Here is a 26,008-nt window from a genome sequence, read left to right as displayed (position 1 = left end):
ATCCAGCTCGGTCTAAAACTGCTACCTACGAGCCGTTTTCCCTTTCTTGGGATACATGCCTCTGACATCTCCTGCAACTTCAACCTGAAGTAACCCCAGGCGTCATCTGCCCTTAGATCCCTAAATATGTTAGGCCAGTCTACTTCCCTAACTAGTCGCCTTAGTTTAGTAAAGTTAGCCCTTTTGAAATCATAAACCCTAGTCTCAGATGCACTATTGATTATCCTCTCATTTATTTTGAAACGAATTAGCTCATGATCACTCGAGCCAAGGTTGTCCCCTACAACTATTTCCTCAACAAGGTCCTCGTTGCTCACCAAAACCAGATCTAAAATGGCATCCCCCCTCGTCGGTTCAGCAATCACTTGATGAAGGAATTCATCAGCTATCACGTCTAGGAAAAGCTGAGCCCTATTATTGTTACTAGCATTTGTTTCCCAATCTATATCCGGGAAGTTAAAATCCCCCATGATCAAGCAGTTCCTATTAGTGTTTACCTCCTTAAAAACATTAAAGAGCTCTCTATCCGTCTCTAGGGTAGATCCCGGCGGTCTATAGCACACCCCATACTTAACTTGTCTGAAAATTTAACCCAATTTTTCAGTCTAGTGATGTAAAGATATTTACCAAAAAAGCCCCTACCCTACCCATCCCCCAACAAATCTAAAAAAAACTGCTTATATTAATACAATAAAAGCATTGTGTTGGCTACTGAGGATAAAATATTACTCTATAGTAAGTTACTGTACTAATTATTTAAGCACATCTTTTTAGTCAAGTCAGCCTCTTTGAACTTCTTTTATTACAGCATTTGCTTCTAATAGAATCCACATTCCATAAACTGTTCAAATCCCAGATACAGTTACGGTTGGCATTCCACTCCAAATCCTTTTTTCAGTTGTTCATAACTTGGTTAAAATTGTTCCTTTCGGGCATCAAACTGCTCATACCTGGAAACCAGATTTCAAATACTTTTCAAGCATTGCACATTGTGCTTTTACAATTCCGCTTTGGTGGCCTGGGGTGATGCGGAGGGGGCAAGAGGGAAATCATATCCTTGCAAAAGTTTCAGGTGACTCGGGCTTTGTTTTAACTTTTACATGTGGCTTTTTTCCCTTTTAAAAACATAAAACCAAAACCTGTTCTTGTATTGCAGACTCTTCTACACAGCGGTTCTCTGGGTGCTAGGAAGCACTTGTCATGCTGTCAATGAATAAAGAAAACACCATACACAAACAAGGCAAAGCAGACTTTTATTCTCTTATGCCTGGAATGAGGCAACACCGAAGCAGCAAACAACACTTTAAGCAACTACACCAGGGGTAGGCAACCTATGGCACGTGTGCCAAATGCGGTACGTGAGCTGATTTTCGTGGCACTCACACTGCCCGGGTCCTGGCCACGGGTCTGGGGGGGCTCGGCATTTTAATTTAATTTTAAATGAAGCTTCTTAAACATTTTAAAAACCTTAGTTACTTTATATACAACAATAGTTTAGTTATATATTATAGATTTATAGAAAAAGAGACCTTCTAAAACCATTAAAATATATTACTGGCAAACGAAACCTTAAATCAGAGTGAATAAATGAAGACTTGGCACAGCACTTCTGAAAGGTTGCCGACCCCTGAACTACACTTTCCTGGACAGCTTATTGTGCTCAGTGTCAGAGTTCCAAACTCTCCTCATATTTTATATTTATTATTATTAATAAATGGCATCCACCACAGAGTTGGAATCTTTTTATGATTTTTTGATTTGTCAAATAATGTAACTGTATAGAGCTGGAAATATAAGAGGAAAACCAAGCTACAAGTAAAACACAATACAGAAAGGAAAAACAAGAGAATAATAAACATTTCACCTACGGACTCAGCAGAATAGCAACAGTTATAGATGCACCATAGTATTAATCAAAAAATTATCAGCGTCTCACTGAATACATGTTATATCTTGTGGTTCTCTATTTTACTCCCATTTATGTAACATTCAAAATTGACTTGTAATTTATCCCACTGGCTTTGATTGTGATATTTGGGACAAAGGCATCTACATTTTTTAAACTGTTTAGTAATATCGGCATGAGCAGCATACACAGCATTTTCTCAACAGAAAGTAGTGACAAAGAACCTAACATAAGTTAATCACAACTTATCTTACCCTTTTGTTGTGACATTACAACCTCACCCCCAATTCCAGAATGGTAACATGAGAAAATGGACATTCTAAAGATAAAAATAGCAAGCATTCATATAGCACTTTACATGGACAAAGTATTGAACAGGCATTAACTAGTTAATCCTCACTGGACCTCTGTAAGGTAGGTAGGTAAAGCAGCATTATCCTCATTTTACAGAAGGGTAAAAACAAAGATGAAATAGTTTGCCCAGGGTCACAAGCAAGTCAGTGGCAGAGCCCCCACTTGAACTCAGGATCTACCAATTCCCAACCCTGGGCTCATTCCCCCCAGACAACACTGTCTCAACAAAGAACTGCAGAACCCATAGTTTTCACATACGTGTATTCTCCTAATCTCAAAGGGTAAAATCTTTAGGGGTGCTTAAGTAATTTAGGAGCCTGTGGGTTTGTCTACACAGAAAAACTTATCAGCATAGCTATACAGTACAACTACATGGCTATAGCTATGCAGTATAACTCCCCATGCAAACACTCTCTTTCAGGATTTAGAGTTCCCTTTTTATCCCAAAAATACCATTGACAGTGATTGGGACTTCCAGTCTTAAGCGACTTTGGCACTTTTGAAACTTTTACCGAAACTAACAAGCAACAAAACGGAGACATAGTTATTTCTTTCATGTTCACAGTTCCTGGTACTACCGTTATCTACTCCAAGAATCCATGCAAGGAATAAAAAGTCAGCTTCTTGCCACCAAGGAGTTAATTAATAAGAGTGGAAAGAGAAACACGTGGATGTTGGCATAAGGCGCACAGGATCACAAAAGATGCAGAGCTTGGGAAAGAAATAATCCATAAAACTGAACCAAAAGGCCACATTCTTATGCAAAAATTTCCTGTTCCCATCCAAATTTTTTGCTCCCTTTTGACAGAAAATCCTTGACAGAGTGTCTGGCCCAACAATGGAAAGGTACAAGTATAGTCTAAAAAGTCCGTTATTTTTGTGCCATTAGCCAAAGTGCTAAATGCACAAGGGCTCTGTTTACCACTGCCAAAAACAAATCTGTGTGAGTATTGTCCTGAACATTCAGCAATGTTTTTAAATCTTTCTTACACTGCAAAGGGAAAAATAAAGGTCTTTCAGCAGATGCAAGAATTACCTTGGAAGCATTTCAAATAAAGCAGGAAGAGTTAATGAAAATGGCTTTTCAACCCTGGAGACTTGGGTTCAAATCCTACCTTACTGCACAAGTGAAAGGAGTTTGTTGAGCTTACCGTAATGCCAGTGGATATTAACCAGCATCAGAAAATTATTGCACTACTGCGCGCATTGGCAAGATATGCTAAAAGCCCCCAATTCTATGATAGCAACAAGTCTTTCAGTCCAGGACTGAGGTTCATTGGCTGAACCGTGCATGCAAGAAGCTAGCACTAAGCACTATTTCTCGGCTCTAGCTAGTAATGTTAATCTCTCATTTTTATAAATATTAAATTCACTTTTTAAAAGTCAAACTTCCTGAATAATAAAATCAAGATTTTCCAACAAACGGTGTGACTTATACTTTACTGAAACACAGCTACTGTTGTACTATTAGCCCCCACCTATTGCCTCTTAAGTAAACCTCATGTGTGGCATCTCACATCTAACTTTGGAATTTCATCATGCGATCAATCTCTCTCTAGTTTCTTACTTAGATAATTTTCTCTAGTCCACATTGTCTAAGACAGCAAATTTCACAAGACTTCTGGCACAAAGCCTTGCCTTACTTTTTTAAAATTAAACATAATGCATGAAAACACGAATGAGGCAGAGTGATGAAAATTTCAGAGCATAATTACCTCATGCATCTCTCCACAAAGAGCTGTCCCAGAAGGAAGAAAGGGACTATTCATCTTCAGCAGTAGAGAAATGGCATTACTGGTTTAAATCTTAATTTGGCATTCTTCTGTATGGATCATTCCATTATAACTAATTAAATCTGAGATTGGCACAGTGGCTTAACTGCAGAGTAACACAAAGACCTGGATTCAAGCAACTGTCCTGTCACATGAGTTCCCAAAACACGTCACAAGCATTGTTCTTTAGGACACAGCCAAAAGGTAACAGCTGAGTTGCTCTTCCATCACAGCAGCAACTACTGGTCAATGAATACAAGGGAACAAACCTCTGCCCTTAAGTCCATTGCCCAGCTGAGACAAACATGGTCCTGCAATGGCTTCCCTCCAATGGGCCTCACTTCAGAAAAGCACACATAAGCACTCTGCCGTGCCACTGAAGATGGAATACGACACCAAGTGTGACAGAAGCATCTGCATAGACCACTCAGAAGGGTTCTGTGAATCATTAATAGTCAGTGGGACACAAATTGAGAACCACAGCCTGAGCCACTACTCAGAATTACAACAGATATTTCTACACCTCCCACACTAGCAATAAACTGAAGGGAATCATTGGCCTCTACTTCTGCTATGGCAGAAGCATGCCATTTTTTGGAAAAGACAGATGCAACACAGCCTAGCTATGTGGGTACTTATATGTGCAGCATCCCCATAGTACCTGAGGGCGCATTTATTCCAGCGCTACTGTGAAGCAGAGAAGTATTACCATTCCCATTTTATAAGAGGAAAGTTTTGATCCAAACGGGGAACTTTGAAAGATGGTGAGCATTTGCAGCTCTCACTAACATCAGTTAGAGACATGGATGCTCAGTGCTTCTGAAAATCAGGCACAAAAATTGTCTCCTAAATTTGTGAACGCTGAGCCCCTCCACTCCCCAGAGAAATTGGGAAAATTCCGGAAAATTAAGCCAATCAAGCCCCTCTTCAACCCTGGTATGTTATTAAGGGCCTACTCAACCTGGTTATTTAGCATAATTTCAAACAGTGAGGCCCTCAGTCAGAGTACATATGTAGACTTTCCACATATGATCCTCTCTCTCCTCCCATTCATGTTTTGAAGAGCAACGGACTAGTTATCAGTGGGATCTGAATTAGTACCCACTGACTTGAATAGGCTCATCCACACTTCAGAGCTTACATTTCAGACTCTCTGCAAACTCAGGCAGATATTACTGCATTTGTTATACTTGGGTGATATTTTTAAGCTTTTCTGTGCAACCATAATAGCTAGAGACTTTTGTTTTTAACAAAAGCTGAGACTTCTGGAGAACATTTGGGAGGTCCATCTGCGCCCTGTTAACTAACGCTTTACATCCTCTGTTCCTATGCTGGGAAGCATGCCCCACATTTTAGGAAACCCTAGATCAAGGCCCTTAACTTGGAATAAGGCAGGGTGTAAATTTAAAGAGGATTGACTATTTCTGATTAATTTGGGATAAGAGCATCCATACATGGAGTTAATCAGGAAAAGTTATTTCAGAATAACTTTCTGTGTATACAGACTGTAAGTGACATGACCAAGGTTACACAGGAAATATGTAGCAGAGGCAGGAACTGAATTCAGATCCCAGTCCAATGCTTTACCTACAAGATACCTAGTTTCTCTTCATACATACCAGACAGAAGGCCCTGCACTTGAAATGCAGACGTGTGTTTTATAAGTGAATAAACAAAATGGTATCGGAGCTATTTCCAAGAATTGGTGCAGCTGCTTATCCAACTATATATATTATTCCATCCATACCCAAAGAGCTGAGCATGTTGTTTATGGAATCATAGCATCCTTATCTTAAACATTTTGACTTACATCTGAACATCTCAAACAGACCCTCTTTATTCAGTCCTTAATATTGAACTATTAAGCAGCCAACACTGCTACTGTAGAAAGACAAGAAGAGCCTTACCTGCTTTACAGGTCTTGCCATCATCTTCCAGCTGCACTCCAGTGGGACAGGCACAGGTGAAGAAGGGGTCTCTCGGGGATAGCAGGCAGAGGTGAGAGCAGCCTCCATTGTTTTCTTCGCAGGGAGTATGAACTTCAAGAAATCACAAGAACTGGAATTTATTTTACTTCTCTATAGAGTGACAAAGTCCAACTAGACCACTATGTACTGCAATCCATACCTGCCATACAGACATCACCACTCCCATCCAGTTGTGCCCAGCCTTAGCACTAAAGGATAAATGAGCTATAAAACTACAATTTTTCAAAAGTGACTGGTGATTGTGGGTGCCTCTATTCCTAGGTGCCCAACTTGAGATAATTCAAGGGGCCTGATTTTCAAAGGGCAGGTGCTCAGCATTTTCTGAATATCAGGTTCCTGAAATGTGTTTTCCATTGGGCACGAAATAATCAAGGCACCTAACAAAGTCACTTTGGCAAACTAAAATAACGTTTTTCTATAACCAAACAGCATGATATGAGGAGAAGGACTTTTGAGGGGGGAAAGGAGGGGGTAAATAAAGGTTGCTACATTGTGGTGGTAGTGAAAAACCTTTTCAGACCCAAAATCCTTCACAAAGGTGTAGCATTCTAGCATCTCCAAACATCTGACACTGTGGGGGAAAAACAGGGCAATATCTTACATTTTCATTCATTTTAGGAAAAGAGGCTACAAATCTCTGAACCTTTCCCTCTCCCCCTCTTGCCCTGCCACCTCTTTTTAAAACAGTTTTGAAAATGCAAATGCAATAAACTGAAAAAAATCTCTTAACTTTAACTGGAATAAATAAGACCATAAGAGATACAAACCCTCTATTTAAATAATTCCAGAGAACGTTGCCATGTTTGAATGATTGCAAGCTGCCCATGACTGCCCAGAAATCACCCACATCACACACACACACTCTATAGTGTATGTGCATGTGCGCGCATGCGAGCACAGATATATAATTTGCAGCTATGCACAGCTCAATGCATTGTCAAGTTCTGTGAGGTTTTCTGAAGCTGTTAATAAAAGAGCTGAGGTGATTTGGTTTGTTCGTTACTTCCATTGAGAGCCATGCAAAAGAAGAGGGGGAGGAATCTGAACCTGATCCCAGTGAAGTCAATGGCATCTGAGCTATTTCCAGCAGATGCTATTTCCCTATGCACCACGTTTTCCTTGCTACTGGTCCAGAAATACTGTGACCCAAGGGTGGGACATTCTCTCAGCTCAGAGAAATGACAAGAATTCAGCACACACACTCACACACACTCTACCATCTGGAGCTCTGGGATCTGCCGTGGTACTACACATACCTCGCAACCGCCACTGAAATCTTACACCTGTTTCTCAACTAAGCAGATCCCAAATTCCTTTGATTTACTTCAAGCCTGTTTACTGCCTTCCTAAAACTACCTTAAAAACCACAGCATTACATTCAGGGAACAAACCTTTCAATTTGGTTAAATTTAAGAGTAACCCCAGAAGGCAGAGCTTCTGGTGAAGACACATGATACTTATCCCCAGAGCTAAATTACACGCATATTTCCCTTCTGGTCTGATTTAATCAGTGCCCTATGTGCTTTGCTCCAACACCCACAACAGGGTCCCCAAACTACTACTCCCAGGACAACAGTGGAAGAACATAGGCTAACAGCTCTCCAAAACACAACACATACAATGGGACATATTCCCTCCTCCATCCTCTGCAAAGAACTCCCACTAATGATATTGATGGGAACTCCACGCATACAGTATAAAGGTAAGAATATGGACCCCAATGTTTGTTACATACAGCAGCACAGATCTTTCCATTATGCCCATTCTGGAGCACTGAAGTCGTGATGTTAACTCATGAAATTGTGGTCACACATTGGCAATAACCTAGAATCAAATCTCCCCTGTAAAAAAAACAACAACCCTCTAATTCCTTATACCATAAGGAATACAATGTGTTAAATTCTTCTTATTGCTTTTTTTTTTTTTTTAATTAAAAAGACTTATTTCTAAAATAAGATGGACAGAGCTAACATTCCCTGCCATTAATCTCCAGATACCAGAGGTTAAAATCCTAACAAAGGCCACAGGGTAAAATGAGCTTACTGGTCTTACCCCAGAGCCTTACCTTTGTTTGGATAAAAGTTTCTAACAAGCCTCATCTACACTAGGGATTTTTCCAATGTAACATTTAAGCAATGTGTCATATAGACGTAATACAAGCAGGATGAGCGGACATGGTGTTTAAATACATTGTTGGTTGCCTGGAGCCTTGTCTACACTAGCATTCAGTAGTGACTGTGGGAAATGTTGGGCAAAAAACCTGAGTATAGACATACTCTTTGGTCAACCAGTGTCAATGGAGGAAAACAAGTTTTAAGAACACATTCTGTCCAGACTAAATCCTGGTTTGGCCCTACTCTCACTTGCCAGCCAAATTCTCTTAGAAACCACTGCAACAGGCGTCACATTTGAAGGAAATTTCAAGCAAGCAAATGAGCTTATGAGGCTGAATTTAAACATCATGAAGGAGCAAAGTGCAAAAACAAAAAGGGCTTGCATTGCAGCTCCCATTTAACCAAGTTATCCTCCCAATACCCCTCTATGGTAGGTTAAAATAACTTTCACCTTCATTTTCTAGATGAGGATAACAGAGAAATGTTTATCCAGAGCCACCTAGCAAGACAGCGGCAGAGGATTAGAACTCAGGGAATGCCTAGCCGCCAATCCCACATTCAGTCCACAAGTTACAAGTGACTTCCAAATAGTGAAGTTGGTCCACCATGGCTAATCTTAGGCATCAGAAACTGGTGTGGTCTCACACAAAGGGATCCTCCTCAGATTCTTAATTTATAACAAGAACGATGAACCTGATGGTGAAGTCAATGGGATTTTTACCTACATAGGACTGAAGGACTGGCTCCAGAATGTTTACTAGCTGCTTTGCTGCCAATCTGACACCCACGCTACATATCTCCACAGGTGATATGCCTGTGAAGTCCTTAGATTTACACGACTAGGTCTGTAAAAAGTGACAAAGAGTCCTGTGGAACCTTATAGACTAACAGAAGTATTGGAGCATAAGCTAAATGGCTATTAGCTAGGATGGGTAAAAATGGTGTCCTTAGCCTCTGTTCATCAGAGGATGGAGATGGATGGCAGGAGAGAGATCACTTGATCATTGCCTGTTAGATTCACTCCCTCTGGGGCACCTGGCATTGGCCACTGTCGGTAGACAGATACTGGGCTAGGTGGACCTTTGGTCTGACCCGGTACGGCTGTTCTTATGTAAGCTTTTGTGGGTGAATACCACTTTGTCAGACGCATGTGGTGGAAATTTCCAGAGGCAGGTATAAATATGCAGGCAAGAATCAGTCTAGAGATAATGAGGTTAGTTCAGTCAGGGTGGATGAGGCCCTCTTCTAGCAGTTGAGGTGTGAACACCAAGGGAGGAGAAACTGCTTTTGTAGTTGGCTAGCCATTCGCAGTCTGTTTAATCCTGAGCTGATGGTGTCAAATTTGCAGATGAACTGAAGCTCAGCAGTTTCTCTTTGGAGTCTGGTCCTAAAGTTTTTTTGCTGCAGGATGGTTACCTTTAAATCTGCTATTGTGTGTCCAGGGAGGTTGAAGTGTTCTCCTACAGGTTTTTGTATATTGCCATTCCTAATATCTGACTTGTGTCCATTTATCTTTTTACGTACGGACTGTCCAGTTTGGCTGATGTACATAGCAGAGGGGCATTGCTGGCATATGATGGCATATATTACATTGGTGGGTGTGCAGGTGAATGAGCTGGTGATGGTGTGGCTGATCTGGTTAGGTCCTCTGATGGTGTCACTGGTGTAAATATGCGGGCAGAGCTGCCATCGAGGTTTGTTGCATGGATTGGTTCCTGAGTTACAGTGACTATGGTGCTGTGTGTGGTTGCTGGTGAGAATATGCTTAAGGTTGGTGGGTTGTCTGTGAGCGAGGACTGGTCTGCCTCCCAAGGCCTGTGAAAGCGAGGGCCAGTCAGGACCAGACTCCAAAGAGAAACTGCTGAACTTCAGTTCATTTGCAAATTTGACACCATCAGCTCAGGATTAAACAGACTGCGAATGGCTAGCCAACTACAAAAGCAGTTTCTCCTCCCTTGGTGTTCACACCTCAACTGCTAGAAGAGGGCCTCATCCACCCTGACTGAACTAACCTCATTATCTCTAGACTGATTCTTGCCTGCATATTTATACCTGCCTCTGGAAATTTCCACCACATGAGTCTGACGAAGTGGGTATTCACCCGCAAAAGCTTATGCTACAATACTTCTGTTAGTCTATAAGGTGCCACAGGACTCTGTCACTTTTTACAGATCCAGACTAACACGGCTACTACCCCTCTGATACATGACTAGGTCTGTATGTCCCAGTTCTAGAAGAGCAATTAACATATGTAACTAAGCCCATGAGTAGTCCCCACTGACCTCAATGGAACTCACGTATTTAAAATTACACAGTTGCTTAATTGTTCTGCTGGACCTTGGTTTATGTTACCAAAATGTAACATAATTCAAGCTGGGATTTTTGAAGACGACTGAAGGCACTAAGTACCCAATCTCCCATTAAATTTCCTGGAAAGTTTAGCATCTAATTTATTTTGGACCCTTTGAAGCTATCAGACCTAATTCCCACTAAAATTTTTATTAGTAACGTTTTTCTCCACCAAAACCAATAATATTATACAGTGTGTTAGAGAGATTACAGAAAAACCTGAAACATACAGTATGGCTGCCGCTCTGGACTCAAGACTTGGATGTCCATCGGTGAGTAAAGTGCATTCAGTATTTCTCTCTTTTTCTCTCCGGTCCTTTTGTCACAGGCATGAATGGAGCGAGTCTGCCAGTCTGTCCAATACAACGTCTCTCCAGACAATGTCAGCGCAAATGGGTGAGTGAGACTCCCTTCCACAACCTTTTGCCTAGGGTTGTGAAATAGAAGAGAGAGAACATGAAACATTAATAACCTTGAGTCTGTAAATCACCAGACACGTAAGTATCTGGGCTTTTTAAAAGTCACATTTTTAATTTTATATATTAACCCTTATGCTTTACAACAGCCTCCACTGCTAATCTGCCATCTGTTCATTGCTTCCAACACGAATCCAAAAAAGTTATCCACCTCATTTTACACATGGTCACTGTGGTAGACTCCAGAAAAATGTTTCCAATTTTTTCCAAAACTGTGATACCAGAATGTAAATTAAGCAGAAATTTAATAGAATACAAACTTGACTCTCTTTAAGTGTATGTATTTATATTTAATGACCCCAGTTTATGCCATGTAAAATATTCCAGGACACCAGAACAGAGGGCATCTTACAAATGTATGCAATAAAAATGTTTGCAAGATTTGTAAATGGAAAGTTAGACTATGACTGCTTCATACCAGGCAATCAAGAAACAAACATATATTGTGTTTCATAGCAACAAGAGCTCTGATTCAGTAACAAACTGACCCCCTGCAAGGCAACATTAAGGTTCTCTAACATAGCTGAACAAATGTCCAACAGTTGAGTCCTAGAAGAAATGGAGACTGCAGAACACTCCCTGTTATTAAAATGCTAATTATTATTTTTGTCCTCATGCCACATCTGGCATCACTGCCCAGGTCTATGCCATCAACTTCCAGTTCTTCTTTTGCCTCTTTATCATTACATCAAAGAAATGACTGAGGCAAGTGCCCAGATGTTCTCTTTTTAAATTATCCCACACCATCACTTCCCATCAAGAACAGTTTCTTCAGATCATCAACAGATTATACTTCTCAGAGAAATTTTTGGATATCAGAGCAAGAACATCTGTGCTGAATCTCACAAAATCATGGGTCATCATTGATGGCATCTGGTATGACATTTTGGGGTGCTAATAAGAGCAATTGTGTTCACAACGTGATGACCCACCTCATCTCAGGATTAGGAGGAAGAATCATTACTGGTATTTCTCAAAACCTCTCACCCACTGGAGCATCAGTAATTTCCTAATCTCCTCTCAAACAGAATTAAATCCTTGGGAGCAAACCTTTTAAAGCTGGAAGTGGTAGTTAGCCATTAATATTGAGAATGGCTTTCTCAGAGTTCTATACCCTTTTTTTCCTCTATCAACTGTGGTTTAAACAGAAATAAGAGTGATTTATTCCTTGAGGATTTTTCTTGATCAATAGCTTTGTGGACTTTTAATTCTTATATTTCTAATTAAATATTTTACACACACACACGCACGTGTATGTGCACTGGTGAGAGGCCTCCTTTATTCTGGACTTCTGATATTCCTCATTTACTTGGCATTAAAGTTCTTAGGCCTACAGTCAGAAGAGGTTATTCACCTTGTGCAGTAATTGTGGTTCTTCGAGATGTGTCCCCCTGTGGGTGCTCCATTTCAGGTACACATGCGCCTCTTGAGCCCTTAATCAGAGATTTTCTGTTAGCAGTGTCGAATTGGCCTCTGCATGCGCGCTACATAACTTTGTGCCATACACCAAGGGTGTACAGAGCTGCACAGGTGATCTTCCCTCAGCTCCTTCTCTACCTGAATGTCCAACAAAGAACAGTCCAAAGCAGAGGGGAAGGAGAGAGGGTAGTGGAGCTCCCATAGCAACACACATCTCAAGGAACCACAGTTACTGCACAAGGTGGGTAACCTTCTTCTTCTAGTAGCATCCCTTCAAGTGACTCTCCAGAGCAGCATCCTCACAGGGAGGAGAGAGCTTTAGAAGCAAGTCCAAGATTGAAGACAATATAGCAGAACCAAGCACAACATCGGATCTGACAGTGTGGACAGTGTTTAGAAAAAGCATGCACTGAGGCCCATGGAGCAGCTCTGCATATCTCAGATTCGGGGATGTTCTTGAGTAAAGCTCTGGAAGTTGCCTGTGATTTGGTAGAGTGTGCCACTATCTTTTGGGGGAGGCAGAACACTGGCTCCATCATAGCAAGTAACGATATACCCAGAGATCCACCTCCAAAGTCTCTATGTAGAAATCACGGACTCCTTGGATCTCTCTGAGATCGAGACAAATAATCTAGGTGATTTCCAGAATTGCTTGGTCCTATCAAGGTAAAAGGCCAACGCCCATCTCACATGTAAAGTATGAAAAGAGGTCTCCCACTGCGACTAATGTGGTTTAAGGAAAAAATCTGGTACAAGAATGGCCTAGTTAAGACGAAAATCCAACAGCCCTTTGGGTAAGAATTTAGGGTGTGGCCATAAAGAGACCTTGTCCTTGAAAAATACCATAAATGATGGTGGGGGGGGGCGGTCTTCCATCTAGGCCCCAGTCTCCCCAACCCTGGTGGCCAATGTGATAGCTACTAGAAAGGCCGTCTTCATAGATAAGTGAAGCAAGAAGCAAGTTGACAAAGGTTCAAACGGAGGTCCCTTGAGGTACCTAAGTACCAGATTGAGATCCCAAGAAAGAGTAGGATCCTTAACCAAAATATCAGCAAATATGGAAAACACTTCTAGCGGGGGATGAAATACTGATATTATAGCCAGATGAACTTTAACAGAGTTAATTGATAACCCTGATTTTTTCACATCCAGCAGGTGATACAAGATGGTTGGGAGTGAAGAGGATACAGGTACACAACAGCGACACCAGTAGTTGAACCTTTTCCATTTCTGAAGGGAAGTAATTCAAGTCGATTCCCTTCTACTGTTTAGTAATACATGTTGTCCTCCTGTCGAGCAAGTGGATTCTAATCCTGTGAACCATCTAAGAGCCATGCTTGGAGGTGGGAGACCCCTAAGGATGAGATGAAGCATGTAACCTGCATCCTAAGACAGGGGATGAGGGATGGTCAGAAGCCTGAATGCTGGTTGAACACACACATGAAGCATTGAGGATACCAAGCCTGTCTCAACCAGACTGATACTGTAAGAATAACCCTGACCTTGTCCTGTCTGACCTTTTTTTTAATCACTCTTAGTATTAGAAGTGGTGGATGGCATGCGTGGAAAAGGCCCTTAAGTCCAGGGAAGGAGAAACACATCTCCCAAAGAATAGTGACCTAGGCCTACTCTTGGGCAGAATAGTGGGCACTTCTTGTTGCTGAATGTGGCAAACAGAATCACCTGTGGAAGTCCCCACCTTTGGAATATCCCATGAAGAATCCGAGTCCAACTCCCATTCGTAGTCCTGGGAGAAACGCCCCTGCTGAGCATATCAGCTATGACGTTCCAGCTTCCAGGAAGGAAAACAGCTGAGTTCTAAATCTGATGGGCTAACATAACAGTTCCATAACTTTATAGCTTTGGCACACAGAGAGGGGCCTCTTGCTCCTCCTTGTTTGTTGATATAGAACATGCAAGCCACATTGTCGGTCACTGATTTGTCCGTATTGATTTGCCCTTGATGGAGGGGGGAGAAGTGAAGGCAAAATTCCTGACCACCTTCAGTTCCAACAGGCTGACCTATAGACTGGTTTCCTGAGGTGACTGTTGTGAGGGTATGGAGGTGTGTTCCCCTACCCAACAGCCCATTATCACAGCTATTGCTCGAGCTGGGTGGATGAAAGAGACACCTGTGCAGACACTGAGTTGATTTTACTACCAGTCTAGGGAGTTCTTCACCTGGAGGGGAACCGTGAACTGATCTGCTCAAGTTATGAATCTGTCTGTGGGAAGGACGGCCCTGATTGCCAAAGAATCCAAGTACCCTCCTATGAATTGTATTCTTTGTACAGGACCTAAGGTGGATTTTTTTTAATGTTTCGCTGGAGAGCCAATCCTTGAAAGAGAGAGAGGCCATCTGAGAAGAAGCCTGTACTGCTTCGTAAGATCAGCCCTTAAGTAGCCAGTCATTGGGATATGGGAAGACTAAACTCACATCTCGACGAAGGTAAGCAGATATTACCACTATAACCTTTGAGAACACCGTGGAGCTAGAGAGAGACTGAATGGAAGTACTTCATATTGAAAATGATCCTGGACCATGTAGATATTTCCTGTGTGCAGGATGTATCGCTGTATGGATATTGGTTTTTGGCCCTCTACTTACAGGACACCTATCTCCTGCCTCTAGAGAAGGAATTATAGCAGCCAATGTCACCATCATGAACTTGAGAGATTACGAATTTGTTCTGTCTTCTCAGATCTAAGATCAGTCTCCATTCTCCATCCTTCTTTAGCATGAAAAAATACTTTGAGTAAAACCTTTTTCCCCTGTGAGGAGAGAAAGAGAGTTCACTTCTTGACTCAGTATAGCCTCATGAGAGGGGGCCCCTGAAGTAAAGTGGGTGGTATAGCCCAATGTTATAAGCTGCCAGGACCCACTTGTCCATTGTAATATGCCACCAAAACTGTTTGAAATGGGAAAGGTGGTCTCCAAAAGACGGAATATGGGTGAACGGTTGCAGCTTGCAAACTAGAGGTGAGGGAGGAACTGAACCCTTGACAAACCCGTCAAAATTATTGTTTCAATGATGACTGGGTACTCGCAGAAGGAGGGTGAGGAGCTCTCTTCCTCTAGAATCTGTCTCTCTTTCTAGAGGGTTCGGTGGTTTCGTGAAATCCAGAGAACTGGACAGGGTGCAATCTATGGGCAGTTTGAGATCTGCTAAATCTCCTCTTGTTAATAGGGGTGTATATAGCCAGAGACCTCCAGATGGCCTGGAACTCCTTCAGTGTGTGGAGAGACTCATCTGCAGTCCCAGAGAAGAGCTTCCAACCACCACATAACAGAAGGTCCTCACAATATTCTGAACCTCTCCTGGGAACCATGACACACTGCACATAACAACGGCACTGGAGATGGGTCTGGCGGTGGTGTCCACAACATTCTGGCTAATAACTGACCCTCCATGATGATGGCCTGAAAGTGTTTTCTATGCTCCTGTGGAAGGGCTGTAACCTTACTGTAATTAGTTAAGTCATATTTGGCCATGATCACCTGATGGTTTGAGATCTGAAACTGGAGAGTTATGGGTGAGTAAGCTTTTTGTCCAAAAAGATATAGCCTCTTCTTATCCTTATCATAAGGGGAAGACCTAGAGTAATGCTGTTTACCCCTCTCACGCTCTTCACAAGCTCCTGGAATTGGCAAAAATCGTTGGTCATCGATGGTGGTGAAGGCATGACTGCCTCGTCCAGAGACGAGGATGAAATAGAAGTTTGAGGGGTGGCTTCCTTATCCACCCTCATCCCCCGCTATTCAAAGGTCTTCTCATGTTGGGGGTTTGGTAGAAGAGACTGTGTAACTCTAGCCTCGTGGCATAATGGAGCTGCAGGTTTGGCAAATGGCTGCCGATACGCGGCCCAAGGATCCCAGTATGGCCACTGGAGGGCCTATGCGGGAGAGGGAGTGGCAGCCAGGATCCCACCACTCCTCTCACAGTTAAGGATCCTTGTCAAAATATGGTTTCTTATGCTAATGTGGAGAGTAACCCCATACTGATAAAGAAGAGAGTGACTGAATGTCTCCTTCATCCTCCTCAATGTCCTCCAATGGGGAGGCCCCAGTAGAAAAAGGTGGAGAATCTTGTGGTACTGGGGAGCAATGGCAATCCAGTGGCTGGATCTTGACACCAAGAGTCATTCAGTACCCAGAAGCACTGGGGACTCCAGCTTGTCTAAAACTGACTGGTCTCTGGAGTAGCAAAATTCTTGTGGTGCCAGGTGGGTCAATAATGACGCAGCAAATGAGGTGGATAGTACTGTTGATCTGGAGCGCATAGGCACCGTGCCCAAAGGTGTCTTGGTGCTTCGATTGTGCCAATACTGACAATGCTGAGTGAGAAGGCACAGATGGAAAGTCTAATGTAGATGGTGCCAATCTAGAGGAATGTATATCTGGGCCTCCCTATCCTTCATAGATGGTAGCAGGGGCTTGCTGGAGCCTTGCTTCCCCAATGCGCTAAAGGATCTCCCAGCCCCGTCACTACCGGAAGAAGGGTCCTTTACCCTCTACGGTACTGAATTGAGAGGTCAAGGCCTCCAACACTGGAGATATAGCAGGAGATACGGACCTTTTGGGAGCCAGCTACTTGTGGTGGGAGACCGAGCTCCTCCTCTTTGGAGCTTTCCCTGAGTCCTCCGAAGTCATCTCCCTCTTAGGGGAGGCCAAGCCAAAGGGGCACTGGAGCTGTCCAAAGACTAATGTACACTGGGGATGTCTCCTGACCTGACTCGGAAGCAGGTTGAAGAGAGCACTCCCTCATCAGAAGCCTCAGATTTAGTTCCCCAATTCTTCCATGCTCCAGATTTGAGAGCTACACAGAAGTTACCCTTTTGGGCAATATGGGACTCTCCCAAGCAATGGATATCCTTTAGAGTGGCCGTCGCTGACTGGAATAGCCTCCCTACAAGAGAAGCAGCATTTGAAAGCTGGTGAGCCAGGCATGCCCAGACAGACCAGATAAATTCCCTTGAAAAAAGAAGAGGAATAAAACCCAAACCTCTCACTGTTATCTAACTTATTCTGCACTAACAAAAACTAACACTAACTAGAAACACCAAACTAACTAAAAACAACAGTAGAACATGTCATGGCATGCACAAGGTGGACACACTACAGCTCCTTCTCACACCAAGGCGGTAGAGAAGGAACGGAGGGTGATTTGCCCGAGCAGTTCTATATACTCTCGGTGTTCAGCACAAAGTTTTATAGAGCACACACGCAGGCTGAACAGAGGCTGCTAATGGAAAATCTCCAATCAGGAGCTTGAGAGGCGCAAAGGTATCTGAAGTGGAGAAGGATGGACTGGAAACCACACAACTGAGAAGTTTGGAGCTGCTTCCAAACTTGGCGTTTCAGGCCAGCTCTAACTTACAAACACTTAAGGTCTGATCCTGTAACACGCTCTGCGGGGAAACCCCCTGCTCGTGTGTGGAGTCCCATTCACTTTCATACGGCTATTGCTCTGAGTCAAGCAATCAACTGCATGTAGTTCATTGCAGGATCTGAGCCCTATTCATCATTCTGTAGTGTTTTCCCTCATGTTACATGTCTCTTGTTGGATTGATCTCACATTCCCTCCAGTTTTCTTTAACCTCTGGATAAATATTTTAGCCCCAATCATCATAACAGATGAATCCTATTTTAATTAAACATTTATTTTTTATTTTATTTTTTGGAGGCATGCCTCTGATTTGCGATGAGCAGAACTGCAAACCACAAAATGTAATTTTACAACACATCTTTTGTATTCAAGAGATCCCAATGTTTATGCACACAGTAACAAGCTGGTGCAATTCAAAGCTCAGCAGTTTTTGGTGTAGGGACATTTTTATAGTAAGTGGAAAGCAAGCATGACAAATTTCCAGCTTGTTAAAAAAACACGTCTTAATTGCTTGCTTCTAGTGTTGTGAAAAAATCACTCTATTTAAACTTCAAAAACATTCCAAATCAAAGTAACATTGGCTAATATATACATTCAGAATTTTCAAGATAGTACTTTGAAAGTTCACAGAAGTGAGACATTTCCCAAAGAAAGGAAAAACAGAAGAAAATATTTCTTGTAATGAATGGCTTGTCTACACTTACAGCACTGCAGCTGCTCTGCTGTAGTGTTTAGTGAAGACGTTACCTACGCCAACAGGAGAGCTTCTCCCGTGGATGTAGGCACTCCACCCCCCTGAGCAGCCGTAGCTATGTCGATAGGAGAAGCCCTCCCGTTGACCTAGCGCTGTCTACAATGGGGTTAGGTCGGTATAACTACATCGCTCAGAGGTGTGGATTTTCCACACCCCTGAATGACATCGTTATACCAATATAAGTTTGTGATGTAGACGACCTTAATTTGTATCATTTGTGTGCAGGAAGTAGGGGAGAGAAGAGAGGTTAACACTGATGGAAGACAATCCTATTTTAGTTTCATAAACATAAGCTAAATTTTCATAACTGTCTTGAAAAATTACATACATGTTTTTACATACACCTATTTGTATATGCAAAGCTCATTTTACACACATACATTAGGTAAGTATTTACATATACATATGTAATGGTCTTTGTATGCAAAACTTTTATGTGCAGTTTTGGAGGTAGAGTTAAGGCTGCTTTGAAAATCTGACTCTGTAAACAATCAACAAGTGATTTCTCATAGTAATAAATCACTAAAGGAATAAAGAAAAATCTAACCTTTGGTATTCTTTGGTATTCTTACCTTCACTTTCCACCCTTTGCTGTAATGCCTTTTCTAATAAGGATGATGTCTGAACTTGTGTAACTTTCTAGTTCTGGAGCATTTGTATCTAACTATGCACTGTCTTTAGTTTTTATTATTTCCATCCACAAGAGGATCTCCTCCCCCCTGGATTATGTGCCTTGAACAACTGAGTTTTCCATATGATTTACTTTCAAACTGAAGCCTGCTAACACGCAGACAGATCACTCCAGTAATTTAAAATCCACTACACAGAATGCAAATACTGGTTTATTTGAATTTTGAAGTGATAGGGCCTTGGGGGGAGGGAAGGGATTTGAAGGACTGAAGGATTTATTTCTTGACAAATTTCAGGTGAAATTTATTTTGTTTTGTTAAAAATAAAGAATATTCAGGAATAAAGCAGCCCAATGGAACATAAATCCCATGAAGATGCACTATAAAGATCAAGATCAACACTCACCTTTTTTGATTAAAAAAAACAAAGACCACAGGCCTAACATTCTAGGAAGGGTAACTTCTCATACAAATGGCAGTAATAAAAATTATTTATAGCATACTGAAATTCTGACACTAGCTTTACTATACAGTGGACTAGTGCCTTTATTCAGGTGCATGGACTCAAGGATTTTTGAGCAACGTGTGCTACATTGGGCTATTCTGACACCTGGCGCATATTCATGCTCTCCAAGACCAGCTACTGAAGTGTGCAATACAAGTGTATTGCTGAGCTACACTGATTTCACATCCAGAGCGGGGCACACATTAATTCAATATCTGTATTAAAATGCAATCTGATTTATTGTACAATATAATTGGAAAAAGAAACCATGTGCTAAGCTTTCACAAGACAATTTGGACAGATTTCCTTTGAAATGGAAGACCCTGCTTGGATTTGAGCATTCAGGAAACTCGCTGCCTTTCTCCTCCATAATATAAGTGAATTAAACACTACTTACTAACTATTGTCTGAACATCCTTACACATGAATAATTTCGAGTGAAGTCAATGGGAGTTGTGTGCACAAAGGAACCACAGGATCATATTTAAAAACAAAATACCCTCTTTAAAAAAAAAGACATTAAATTGTGTAAAAATGTCAGTTCATAGTGAGATAGCACATGCCCCCAAAACTATGAATCCGCTACAAGTCTTTGAGCTATTATCCCACATCTGAAAGTTTCCCTCCTTGTCACTACCTCTATGGCTTCTTCTGTGTTACTAACTTTGTGAATATTATTACTATTAATAATATCTCACAGCTCTTTTAAAGCCCTTTGCATCAGTAAATCTCCAAGCATTTTAACAAAGAACGTCAGTATCACTATCCCTATTTCACAGATGGGAAAACTGAGACACAGTATACCTTTCTCTAAAGCACTCTGGAATACACTTCACATGAAAGATGTACTACATTTTATTTTATATTATACTGGTATAAAAAGAGGTGCATAATACAAAATCCATCTGAATTTTTAACAAGTTGGATAATTGGCTTCGTAAGAGGCAATTTTTGGTTATCTGAAACATATGAATCATGTATATTATACAGATGTACCTATAATTTCTATTTTGCTCTCATGCTTTTTCTCCCACTGGGATAGGAGTTGTTACCAACTTGACGCTCTGTTCCGCTATGTTTTAACATTAGACCTGTAGTTCTCAACCCGTGGCCCAATCGACACACAGCTGCGGCCCATGTGACATCCTTAGGGTCATACAGGTAGTGTGTGTGTACATATATATGTATATTGTGTGGATGTGACTCACATAAAACAGAGAGCTGTATATGCGACCCACAATGGAAAAAAGGTTGAGAACCACTTCATTAGACAGTTTACATCTCCAGGATACTTTCCTTTAGAGTGATGGCCACAATCTCAGCATTGCAAGTGGGGTTTCAGGACAGAGAGAAGATTCAAGCCGGACAATGGAATTCTGAATGCTTATGGTCCTTCATTTTAAACAAAAGCTGTGCACGTTTTTAAGATTCAGTATGAGGTACACACACATAGCTTTGTATATATGCAGACAGTGCATTATGTGGTATCAGCATTTAGGATCCATGGGAAAGATTTTCTAAGGTACAAAGGGGAATCGGGTGCCGTACTGCCCTTTTTGCCTTTAAAAATATATCTCCCTCTATTGTAGTAATATTAAATAATTTAAAAATTAAAAAGGCCAAACAAATTAAGTTTACAGGAAGATTTACTTCTGTCATGCTCTGCTCACCAGAAGGATATCTGACTGCTTAATAAAGCACTTCTTGGATACCAAAATTTGAGGCCTAAATAACTGGATAAGGTACTTTTAAATTAAGGTGGTGTGTTTCGCGTTATCTCAAATCACACCAGACGGCTTTTTTTTAAATCTGGCATATGTACATGTAGCTACACCTTAAAGCCATTGGGAGTCTGAAACTGGTGCAGAATGCAGTGGGGTTGCTTACTGAGTGGGGCAGCTTGCCGGAAGCCTATGACACCAGTGGAACAGGATCTGCATTTGGTCTCGTGATGGATTTTAAGGTGTTGGTTACAATCTATAAAGCCCTAACAAGCCCGGGACCAGCCTCCCTGAGAGATTACCTCATTCCCCATGGCAGACAGCTGGAGCTGTGATCAGCAGAGATGCTCTCATCTGATCCCCTTTTTAATAAAACAGATGAGGTGACTGGCAGGGCATTCTTTACGAGGGCTCAGAGATTCTGGAACTTGCTCCCAACACTTGGTCCAAAATAGCACAAACTTGATGACTGGGCATGCTGCAAAAGACACTTGTTCAACAGGGTGTTTGGAGAAGGCTGAGGGATGCTCCCAATAATGCTGAAGGGGTGGGAAGGATTTCTGTAGGTGGCTAGCTGGCTGAGTTCCTGTTAAAATAATTACTCTAATGCTGCTGGAACTTTACTATATCATTAATGAGGTGGTAGGGCACCTAGAGCCTTGGATAGGCATCTTTAATCATTTTAAAATATATAAATGTGCCTAGAGCAGAAAACTTATACTATAGGGGAAGACTGTAACTGGCCTACTGTAGACTGCTGATGCAAATATTCTAATTATTCTTTAACAAAAATAGAACCACTCTTATGAATTCCAGGAATCCATGCATGTTCATAGGCATGCTAATGATAAGGTTAGCAAGATTGATAGGGTAGATATACATAGTTATAAATGACTACTGAAAAAAGCACTAGCATAAAATCAATGCTAATTATGAAAAAGCAAACGTGCATGCACACATGCAAATGCACACACCCTTCTCTCACACTGATACAGACCAATGGGAATCATACCTAAAGGAACCATCCAGATTTGCTCTATGAATGAAACTCAGCTTTGCATCAGCCCAGTACAACTTCTGCTCATCAAGATCTATCGTGAGTCCATTAGGCCAATAAATGTCTGAATTAACAATTATTTTTCGAGTGCTGCTATCCATTCCTGCTCGTTCTATTCTGGGTGTTTCTCCCCAGTCCGTCCAATACATATACCTAAAAAAAAAAAAAAAAATGCGTGTGTTAAGAAGTTAAAATGCTCACTCATTGAAAGTATCAATCGCATCTTTTTCTGAAGTTTGAAGTATTATTTTTATTTATATTACTGTACAGTGGCATAATTACACAAATACCACAAAGCTTTTATTAAACACACACACACAAACTTAAACCAAAATTCCAGTGGTTCCAACAAGTTCCTGCAATATGACAATGCATTTCATAAACTTACCACATTGTATGAGAGTCTACCATTCATCTCTCAATCTTAGAGTAGAGCCAGAACGTCAAAAGCATGTACAACTGTGTGCCTCATTTGCAGGTTCAACTACTACAACTGCATGTACTAATCACATTGACACATGCAAGCGACCAATTGCGCATCCAACTGGCCAATTAGCTCATACAATCAGTAATTGCGCTCAAATTTTTGTAAGTCTGTAGACCACAAGGAAAACATGAAAGTAAATGAGTGTTCCTTTAAACAAATAAAAAACTGAATCTTTTTGTATACTAGCGACATCTCATTTTAAAATTTTGGTTTACAACAGTCAGGGGTTGTTGGTTGGTTGGTTGTTTTTTTTCATACCCAGGCTTGAGTTCAGGATTACGGTTTTCCTCAGTTAGCAGCTGATGATTTTGCTATCACCTAAAGCAGTATTAAAGAAAGCAAACCCTTGCTCTGTGTTATCAGCAAGGTCATCCCAACAGCACAGAATCTGGAATACAGACATCATCAGGTGAAAGCCCTCTTAGTCCACCTTGTATTTATATCTAACTTTTAATTCTATGCGCATAACTCTGAAAGAATAAATGAGAAGCAAGAAACATTTCCCATCCCTCAGTTCAAGTGGAGAGTGAGACTGAGGGGAAAGTGAGAGAAGAATGGGTTAAACTGAAAAATGGGAAGAACCATCTAAGGATAATGGCTACTGCTATATAATATACCACTTTATGTCGTCTCAGTCCTCATGTAGCAGGTCAACTCTGCCCTATACTGAGTGGAATCCCAACTCTGTTCAGTTGCATGTGATCATGTCAACCTTCAGTGGATGTTTCCTGCTGAGGTTGTAATTCTTTACACCATTATTATAAAACCTTTATAAAGCCATTTGCAAACAGGGAACACACATTGCATCCCCCTGAAGAACTTACAACATAAATAATAGAAACCACAGGAAAACAGTGTATATGACCACAAGAAAGGTGGAGAGCTATAAAGAGGGATCTGAAGTAAGAGAGAATGTGTGCACAGAGTGGATGAATATAGGGAAAGTATTCCAGGCATAAGGAGCTGCTTGCAGAAGATATGAAGCTGAGAGTGGGAAGAGGAGGCCACGCACATAGTCCCAAGGATAGGGTTGGACTGGGACTCATGATATACATATTTGATTCCTGAGTCAGCCACACTTCCACCATGACCACAGACAAATCACTAGGGTCTTGTCCACACAGGAAAATTCTTTCTGTATCTGCTAAGATGTGACCTTAAATCATCAGAGTTATACTCAAAAACAACGAGGAGTCTGGTGGCACCTTAAAGACTAACAGATTTATTTGGGCATAAGCTTTCAGATGCATGGAGAAGTGGGGTTTTTACCCACGAAAGCTTATGCCCAAATAAATCTGTTAGTCTTTAAGGTGCCACCAGACTCCTCATTGTTTTTGTGGATACAGACTAACACGGCTACCACTCTGATACAGAATTATACTGGTAGTACCAGCCACGCCTTCCCTCACCTGCAGGTGTGATCACACTCATTTTGGTGTAAGAGAGCTTTAAAAAAAAAAAAATCTTGTATCATTTCAGGAAGGGATTCAAGCTTATCCAAAAATACCATTCTATAGACTGGAATAAAGGTGTCCGCAATAGGGAAAAGGGGGTTATACCAGTATAACTGGTAGAACTCTCATGTAGACAGGGCCTTAATCTCAGTTCACCATCTGCAAAATGGGACTAATCATACTCCCTACTCTCCTACCCTTGTCTGTCTTGTTTATTCAGACTGCGAGGTCCTCAGGGGAAGGACTGTCTCACAGTAGGTGTATTTAAAACACCTAGCATAACTGGCCTCTATATTTTGGGTATGGCCTCTAAATACCAAACAACAGTTTACAACTAGTTAAATAAACATCTAATCTAATGCAGTATCCAGGGAGTTGAACCGTTTTCCAACTAAAGGTATAGAAAATTATAACAATGTTTGATAAAATATATATATAAAAAAATTCAATGTAATAAAACAAAACAAAAAACCATTGAAGCTAGCTGCTTGTATCATGGGGGACACAACAAACCACTGGAGAAAAAAAATATGGGGTATAAATTTGATTTATAAAGTATCTTTGGTGGAGTGTCCCCAAGGCATTTAAATAGCAATCATAAAGTGTGCCAAATTGGAAATAATTTCAAGCATGAATTTAATATGCTGGGTATATGATGAAGTTACAACATGATAGATATACTTCAAAACACAATGTTGGTTTCAAAAGCAGCACAGTCATTGGAGCAACAATCTATTTATGATTTGTAGCAAATGCAATCAGTTCAAATAAGTAATAAAAATTGTCTATTAAGTGTCACACTTTCAAAGATTCAAGATAATAAAGTGAAGCCACAGAAACCCATGTCTTAGGAGGCAACACAGAAAACCACGTTTTCAAGCAGGTCCCATTTTCTTACCATTTCATTGATGTTTAAACAAGTTTACTATTCACAATCCTGTCCAGAGGACTTAAAAGTAATTCAATAACTGTTGAGCAGCATTTATCTTAGAACAAAGAGAAAAGATCACCGGGGGGGAAAGGGAGGGGAGGAGACTGGCCTTTGGTTGGTTTTGTTCTCCCAGGTGCACAATTCAGACAACTCATGTCTTTCTGTGTTAGTCTCCTGGTCAGAAATAATCAATTATATTTGCAGCTGAAACATGTCATGAAGAAAGGCTCGAATGCAGCGGGGAAAATAGGAAGTTTCAAAATTCCCAAAAGATAAAGAGTAAAAATTAGGGCTGTTAATTAATCGCAGTTAACTCGGGTGATTAACTCATAAAAAATAATCATTAATCACAATTTTAATTGCACTGTTAAACAAGAGAATACCAATTGAAATTTATTAAATATTTTGGATGTTTTTCTACATTTTCAAATATATTGATTTCTACAAAAACACAAAGTGTACACTGCTCACCATATATTATTTTTTATTACAAATATTTTCACTATAAAAATGATAAACAAAAGAAATAGTATTTTTTCAGTTCACCTCATACAAGTACTGTAGTGCAATCTCTTTATCAAGAAAATGCAACTTACAAATGTAGATTATTTTGTTACATAGCTGCACTCAAAAACAAAACAATGTAAAATTTTAGAGCCTACCAAGTCCTACTTCTTGTTCAGCCAATAGCTAAGACAAACAAAT

At 41.0% G+C, this 26,008-nt stretch overlaps 1 protein-coding gene across 3 annotated transcripts in view; it reads right to left on the bottom strand.

Moving 5' to 3' along the window:
- Window positions 1-26,008, bottom strand: part of LRP5 (LDL receptor related protein 5) — a 258,401-nt gene that overhangs the window by 144,592 nt on the left and 87,801 nt on the right. For all 3 annotated transcript variants that reach the window (XM_039538081.1, XM_039538082.1, XM_039538083.1), the window contains exons 3-5: window positions 22,387-22,584; window positions 10,714-10,910; window positions 5,940-6,071 (exon numbers count right to left, since the gene is read on the bottom strand). In XM_039538081.1, coding sequence (XP_039394015.1) covers window positions 5,940-6,071; window positions 10,714-10,910; window positions 22,387-22,584 — 527 coding nt within the window. The remainder of the gene's footprint in view (window positions 1-5,939; window positions 6,072-10,713; window positions 10,911-22,386; window positions 22,585-26,008) is intronic.

Source organism: Mauremys reevesii, linkage group 4 (assembly GCF_016161935.1).
Source record: "Mauremys reevesii isolate NIE-2019 linkage group 4, ASM1616193v1, whole genome shotgun sequence".
Taxonomy (NCBI): domain Eukaryota; kingdom Metazoa; phylum Chordata; order Testudines; family Geoemydidae; genus Mauremys; species Mauremys reevesii.
Note: the sequence above shows the minus strand (reverse complement) of the source record. Positions and strands in the feature narration are given on the sequence as shown.